This window comes from Pterocles gutturalis, unplaced genomic scaffold (genome assembly GCF_000699245.1).
Source record: "Pterocles gutturalis isolate BGI_N339 unplaced genomic scaffold, ASM69924v1 scaffold8566, whole genome shotgun sequence".
NCBI classification, from domain to species: Eukaryota; Metazoa; Chordata; class Aves; order Pterocliformes; family Pteroclidae; genus Pterocles; species Pterocles gutturalis.
In genome coordinates, this window is record NW_010102993.1 from 42,097 (window position 1) to 50,256 (window position 8,160).

At 44.1% G+C, this 8,160-nt stretch overlaps 1 protein-coding gene across 1 annotated transcript in view; it reads right to left on the reverse strand.

Annotated features, from left to right (window-relative positions):
* Positions 1 to 5,435, reverse strand: part of LOC104471245 (calcium/calmodulin-dependent protein kinase type 1D) — a gene marked incomplete at both ends in the record, with an annotated part of 47,022 nt that extends 41,587 nt beyond the window's left edge. The window contains one exon of the mRNA XM_010086516.1: positions 5,361 to 5,435. Coding sequence (XP_010084818.1) covers positions 5,361 to 5,435 — 75 coding nt within the window. The remainder of the gene's footprint in view (positions 1 to 5,360) is intronic.
* Between the last annotated feature and the right edge of the window lie 2,725 nt (positions 5,436 to 8,160).

Below are 8,160 nucleotides of genomic sequence, written 5' to 3' on the forward strand. Positions count from 1 at the left end.
CTCTGAGCCTGCAAACTTCTGGGCAGGGCTCTCCTCTGTGCATAACTTGCACCCAGCAGGAAGGAGCCCTCGTCATTCTGGCTTTTCTGTGATGGGAATCGTCTGAATAATTCAGCAAGGTTAAGATGCCAAGCTGGAAAAACCCCAAAGTCAGGGTTTTACGCTCAGTTTGGGATGGTTTTTTTTTTTGGTTTTTTTTTTTGCAAAAGTATGGAGAAGCATTCAGGGTTAGCTGGACCAAACGGATCTCCCTAAAAGCTTGTTCTCAGCAGAGATGTCAAAGCCTCAAAAGACCTCATGCAGGTGAAATACTCTGGTTTCCTCGGAGAACCAGAAACACCAGCTGATGGGATCCAGGTAAAGCAGCGCTCCTGCCAGGAGGGTCGGACCCGCTCCTCGGGAGCACAGCTCCCCAGAGAGGGGGAAAGCTATGCCAGCCTGGCAGTGGGGTTTTCACGTTCTTTAACTAGATCCTGGTATTAATAGGAATTCCTCCGGATTTGGCACTGTTCTTGACTGCGAAAAAAAACGTGCAGAGAAACTCACAGGCAGGTGTTCAAGTTCTATCATTATTTACCTAGCTACATGCTTTCCAGGGCCTGCTTCTGTAACCTGTCCCCATTTGAATGGTCTCGCTGCCTTCAGGAGGAATTAGAGAAATAAGACGGCCAGCATAGCAGGTTAAAATTGCAGCCTGGAAGACTTAGCTATCAGGAAATGCTCCGTACCTGTAAGGATGTTAAGCAAGAGTGTTTATTCCCTGGGGAGCATGAGCCTGGAGATTTTTAAGAACAGGTTAGAAAACCATCTGCTAAGTCTGATCGGCCGGTACAGGCAGCATATCCTGCCCTGGGACAGGGAGATGAATTTCATAAATTTTGGAGAAGCCATTTAGACCTATTTTTAGCCTGTTTTCCAGGTGAAGTGAGGCAACGGCTCTCCATCCCAGTCTGCTAACCTCTAGTGAGTTCTGACCCATTGGGTGAACTTCAACCAACTTTGACACAAGAGTAGAGATACCGAAAATATTAAGTTCCTACATAGTTTAAGCCAATATGGATGAATAAAGAACAGGGAAACGAATGTCTTCATCAATTTTTAATGCGACCCCATATCCAGCTCCTGCGGCTGTGACTAACGCAGGGCGCACGCAAGTCTGCAGGAAACCAAACTTCACTGCTTCACGCTTTGATGCAGGAAAACAATATGGATGAAATCAGAATTGAGCTTTGAGACTTTGCTCTGACTTGCCCAGGCAGCACGTTCAGAAACAGTGTGTGTAGATGATCCTGTAACACCCAGAAGGAAAAGATATGTTTATGTAAATCCATTCTTACGCATGATTTGCCAGCATGCAGGAAACGAGTCATCAATACCCAAGAGAGGCTGATTATGCCAATGAAATACTAGTATCTGACAATGTACCAACCACATCAGGTTATCAGGATATTTCCCTGTACTGATGAGGTGAAGTCAGGCAGACAGCTTGGAAGATACAATAGGGTAATTCTTGCCAAGTGGCACCAACAGCAACTAAAAATCCTGTAATTGCTCACTAACAAAGTTTACTATCATACCGAGACAGTTAGTAAAACTTTTATTTATGAAAGCACTTTATTTCCCCATCTTTCACAATATCCTCCAGGGAAAAGCCACCCAGCATCCAGAAGGAATGAAACTTTTCAAGTATTTTAGTGTTTGTCTTTGTTGCCTGTGTAAGACTTAATGGTACTATAAGAAATCCACGTTTGGAAAGGAGCAGGTGTTTTCTTGGTTTGAAAGCACATCATCCTAATGGAAATATGACAAAATCTAAATGCTCTACAGTACTTTTCTATAGCGCCTGCAAAATTTTAGCAGAATCATCAGAGGAGAGGCAGCGATTATCCTACATCTGTATTCTGCTTTGCAGCTGCGCCAATAACTCCACCTCATACCAAAGCTGAGCAATACCCCTTGGAGCAAAAGAGAGCATGGAGCTGTCCATAACCTTGCCAAACTAAGAGTCACTGGGTTGGAATATCCTTTATCTTGGGAAAACAAATAAAGAAAAAATGTCCCATCCATTTCTAAGGAACAGGTTAACACTTTAGAGACAGCACATGAAATTCTGAGCTGTGAAATCTGGGGATCTCCAAGCTGGACTTTGGTCTACCTTGCACTAAGAGGGCTGTGTGATTTTGAACAGGTTAATGACGCTTGTATACAATATATGTAAAAACAAGGTGGTGAAATCAAAGCCAGAGATCATATTTCCCTATGAACGTGCCAGGAAGCTCACAGGACAGATTCACTAACAGCTACATAACCCTGGGAAGAGGTCCCAGAGGGACTTGGCAGGAATAAATTGTCAAGTAGACACAAACAGCTGCCTCTTCACCTCCCTTCTTCCTATCAACTCCAGCGCAGACATTGCCACCTGTGCTTGCCCACACGTTTATTTGACAGAATAAACGAGGTGCAATTTTTATCCTTTAAGTTGGTCTTCTACCAAACATGGCGTTCAAGTAAAAGCAGACGTACCAGAGGGTGACCATACACAGGGAGGCTTGGTCTACCTCCAAAAGCCTTCTCCCACAGAGGTGCTGTGAGATGCTCAGAAGCTGTCATGTGGATTTTTGACAACATTACAAGGCATGCTCTAAAGGCTGGTAATGAAAATACTGCTCATGCAACAAAAAATCTCCCTTGGGAAAGATCAGTTAGTGCCCACTTAGCAAGCAATGAACCAGCGAGAAGGCCACATGGATTTGAGACTTGTTGTGCCCATGATACTGATCTATGAGTGGCCCTCATTTTACCCTCCTCTTTTTTTTTTTTTCTTTCTAATTTAAATGCTGCTTCCTGAAAGCTGCTTGATCAGAACCCATTCTTCTTCATATCAAACCCCAGTTTTAAAAGTAGACAACTACTGTCCTGTTTAGGAGAAATGTACAAATCTGAGAAGCTAACAAACCCACAAGTTATCTAATAATAAATACGGCAGAGATGTAAACAAATAGATACCTCATGGCGTGCAATGCTTTGCAGCTATTGTATCAACAAGTTGGTGTTACCTTGGAAACAAGAGATTATCTGTGCATGCCTTCTTCCAGACAGAAACCAAGAAAGGAGGCATGCAGAATTGATTGTGAGTCTTCCGCACTTTGTGGAGTTGCCGCCCAGCTATTGATGCCAATCGATCCCAATCCCAACTATTGATGAAAATTCAGAGGCAGTGCAGAGGTTGCACCATCCTTAATGCAACAACCACAGCGATGCAGGTAAGTACCTGGCTATCCCGTCCTCTCCACCTTGGGATAACACAACCCTTTTTCAAGAAAGCGCAGAAAGGTTATTCCCTGGAAATACCCTGTGCAGAGCAGAGAGCAACATGGCCTTGCCTGATTCGCAGCAGCAAGGAGGGCCAACAGCGATGGCTTGGCACAACATCAAATTACTTTAATAAAATTAAGCTTAAGCTAACACGTTGGCCATCAAGGCCAGGCTGGATGAGGCTTTGAGCAACCTGGGCTAGTGGGAAGTGTCCCTGCCCATGGCAGGGGGTAGGAACTGGATGATCTTCAAGGTCCCTTCCAACCCAAACCATTCCATGATTCTATGATTCTACGACTGATTCTATGATTCTATGTTGTACCCCATAGCTGAGGCAGATTAAGAACACACATACACACGAGGTTCGTCACACGGGCTCTCGGTGTGAGTGGGAGTTTGTTACGCTGCTGTCAATTAACTGCACTCAAGTGTGTGGCCATATTTGATCAAATGTAGTTTTTTGAGGATTTTTCCTGCTTTTTCTTCATGGAATAATAAAAAGCATTGATCCTGCTGCCTGGCAGATTCAGTTCAATGCATTTGTATGCACGATGTCTCAGTCCACCTTGTAACATAAGGTGCAGCTCTTCATCAGGGCTGGAGAGTGCTCAGAGCTGCTGCCTCAAACACTGCGGATGGGTTCCCAGCTGCTGACTTCACCTGGGTATCTCTCATCCTGGTGGGCATCAGTGAAGCTGTGTCTGTCTGGAACAGCTAAATGCTTGGCCCTTGGAAATTAGTTGTCTGGGTTTACAAATACAGCTATAACAGGAAGTGTTGAACTGTGAGCATGTAGAAATTTATACTGGTATATATTCAGTGGCACCTATGATTACAGATCTATATTTCAGATAACCCAATCATCTGCATGTAAGAAATTTAGAAAAGTGACGGTTACGCTACATTAAACAAGATAATAATAAGTAGGAGTAATATTGATCTATTTTTTTCTAAAGAGATTAAACAAAAATAAGGATTTGTAAATCAACTGATCATGAAATTGGTGCTTCCCACAACCCAGCTGGTTTGTTGGAATTTGTACAACACTGATGTTCCTGTGCAAGTCCTTCTGCAGCACTTTGGGATGAAATGTAGGGCTACAAAAACACATTAAAAATATACAGGGCACTATTCTTCCCACACTGCCAGCAGAACAACTTCTAATGACATCTCCATGCCTGAATATTATCAACAGATGGGGGACTGGCATAGTGTCCCAGGGCTTCCCGTGGGGTATTTAAACCCAGAGCTGCCTCTATCAGATGCTCCAGGCTTCCCTACGGCACATCTGTCTCTTCCCAGCTGTGCTTTATCCCTCTGTCCTGTCTGCTCTGCTCTTGTTTGAGGTGACCTCATCATTCAACAAGAGAGAGACTAGAGCTGGTGAGAGGAATTTTTAACTTCAAATAATGTTTTTTAATTGATTTCAGAAACAAGTGGGAAAAAAAAATGCAGTATGAGCATCTGCCTGTGACTTCCCTCCTCCCTGGATGTAATGGGAGGACCAGGTCAGCCACAGTGTGTCATGTACCTGATGCAATCCTGACCTTCTCAGGCTCAGAGGAGGAAACTGGGGAAGAAGGGCTGTGGTAAGAGAAACGTGTCAAGGAACAGCAGTATGAGCTGCTGCTGCAGCTGAGACAAGGATGAAATTTTCTTGCAAATCCAGCACCTGTGCATCCATGCACACGGTGGCATCTTGGGTCACCTCTCGCTCAGTACAGGTCAGATATCTGTTGAGTCACAGGGAACTAAACTGTGGCAGCTCCATACGTATGGAGCCAGTTCTGATCCCCTTAACACCTCTTCTTCACTCTGGTTTGATTTGGGTGAGAGTATTCCCAAAACACCTTAGCTCCCAATTTCACAACAACCCATCCCATCACACCTGGAGATCCATTTTTAGCCACCTGCCAGGGATTTTGCAGACTGCAGCACACAAGACAAATACCTCTCAGTATCCCATATTTTGGGTTAAAGAACAAAACCAGAGGAAGAAGAGTTGGCAATTTTGATACAAAAACTTAATTAGGTTCAGTACTTACAATTGCATGACCAGATACAAATGGTTCGGACTCTCATATATGTCTTCCAGGGCAACTATATTTTCATGCTTGATCCTGAAAAATAACAAGATACCATAAGACAAAACAGTAATTTTTAATTTTTTAAGTGGCTGCAAAACATAAAGCAATTTTCAGTTAGACACTACTTGTCTGTGCTTTATTCAACATCACCAAATACGATTTTGACCAATGTGAACAGTCAGGAGAGCTTTGCAGCCCAGAATACTATTATTATTCACAGAAAATTCCTTCAATCCTCTCTGAAGCCATACTGTTTAAGGGTTAAGTATCAGGGGCATTAGAGGTTTACAGTTCCTGTGTCAGATGAATGAACATGGTTGGTTGGAGGTTGAGGTCTCAGGACAGCAGCAAAGCGGGATGCGAGGAGGTGATGGAGGCAGGGTGCAGGCTGGCAGGGAGAAGGCAGGGATTTTCCCCCATGCACAAGCTGGCACAGGCAGGCAGCTGCCTTACAACAGCCCCACGCTCCTTCCCACTAAATTCACCCTCCTGCAATGTCACACCAGCTCTGGATGCCCGAATTTCCCTGCAGTGTTATTAAGCACCACGCAGTTTCTGTGCAACAGCTCCAGGCATCTTCACGAGTTTTCTACACCCTCACCATTCCCACTGATCATTCCCACTGAGCCTCTTGTCAAAATGCTAGCTTTGAAAGAAAAATCATCTCTACAAGCAAACATCTAATTAACTAGTCAGAGCAATGCCTCTCTGGGTTTGCTCCTTAAATGCTTACAAATCATTTCAAAGAATACATTTAACTTGTGCAAACCCTAAAGAGACTACCAGTACATCTCCAGGGGCAGAATATTAATTACACCAATTGCAGACAGTCATTTTAAGAGCAAGAGAAAGCTGGGAAATGGTAAACAGAGACCACTTATGAAACAACAGACGGACACGTTCAGAAAGAAAGTAAAAGTGCATTATCAGCAAATGTAAAACTCTCTACATGTTTCAAGGTTCAAGTAGCTTAAATAAGATGCTCACTCATGGGTCAGAACCTCATCCTCAACTGTCCCAAGCATCCTAATGTCTACGTGAAGATGTTGAGAGCAGAAGGTCCCCTGCTCCCAGCAGGATCTTTCCCGTAAGAACTCAGACTAATCAAATTTCCTCTGAATTCACTGGGGAGATAATGACTGACCTGAATTTATGCCCATAATCAGACATCAAAAGCTGCATTCATATAAGGACCTTCACACACAGGAAATTTAACATCAACAATAAGTGAACTCAAATATAATGCACTGCAGGATGGCAGAGTAACAAATACATGAGTAGGCTCCTCACTCCACATAAATATCTCGAAAAGCCCATGATATTTTAGCAAAATTTCCAGGCAGACTGCATCATGAATTAAGTTCTTAATATTAACAACAGGAAACCAATACACTGCCCATTTGGCTTTACACAGCACGTGTTTGGAAACCTTGATTTTGCTGTGCAGGTCTAGTGTCTGGTCCCTTAAGGGTAGGACAAGGGTAGTTTTGCCTTCTTAGTTGTTAGTTGAAGGTACACTAGGATCCCACATGACATTTCAGGCAAATATTCACTTGTAATGGAAATTAAGGTATATATTTATACATTTTCCTTTGTGCTCATGCACATTCACGTGATCATTTGTGTACCTCATACCATGGCGATCACAAAGGCAGTTTTAATGCAAATGATCTACTACAGCATTATCTCTTTAAAGCCTGAAACACAGTCTGCCATACAGTTTTTACCATGCACCTATCAATGCTTTGCATTTCTGTTTTTGAGAACCTCTGAGGTTCTCCAAACCAACCTAACCCTCTCTGAGACCAGCAACACCCAACCGTCACACACGGGGCTAATGGGGGGGTTACCCACAAAGACACCCAAGAAGAGCTCATCGGACACGCAACACTGAGCGCTGAGGTTTCCCACAAGACCCTCTCCCCTTTCTGATTTGCAAACCAAATAGGCAGTGTGCCACTGTGCTCTCTGAAGGAGGATAAACTTGCTTGGTTTGAAAGTGAAAGGGGGAGAAAGGGTTTAGTGCTACCACTGCAGAGCCCTCTGTACTGAGCCAATCTGCCCCTCGCTGAAATCAGAAGAAGGATGTGAGCACGTGGGATTGAGGGAGACAGCGAATATAAAATGTAGTCTGGAACAAGGCAGCAGAAGAAGCTGAATCACCCCTGAAGTACACAGGGAGCAATATTTGGAAGGAGACATCCCTTTGGGAGGTGATGCCTGCACGCACCAGCCACCCTGGCCGCTCGTGGCCACTGCACTCAAGGGTTGTGCTGGGATGGGAAGAAGGCATTTTTTTTTCCAGTTTGCCTCAGTCTTCCCAAGACCAGCAGTGCCTTAATTGTGCTTAGTATTCCCAGTGAAGCGCACATCGCATGCCTGCAAATTGTGCAGCTTGGCCCACACGATGTTTCTCTACTCCTGGATGACAAGGTACTTAAAGGAAAATGGAATTCTAAATTAAAAAAAACAAAACAAAAAAAAACAAAAAAAAACCAAACCGTGGAAATCACCTGGGCAGAAACCTACAGTTTAGATCAAGTAGTGGGTTGTGTTGCTGAAGCTGGACCGGAGCATCTGTGGGCTTCCCAGCAGAGGTCACTGCAGCCAGCAACAGCCACCCGCGCCTCTGCCCTTCCCTCCACAGGCAGAAATTCTCTGCTCCTTTCTTCACTTTAGAGCACAGACGAGCAATCACCTACAGCCCTGATACACAATAATTAACCCTTCATAGAATCATAGGATGTTTTGGGTTGGA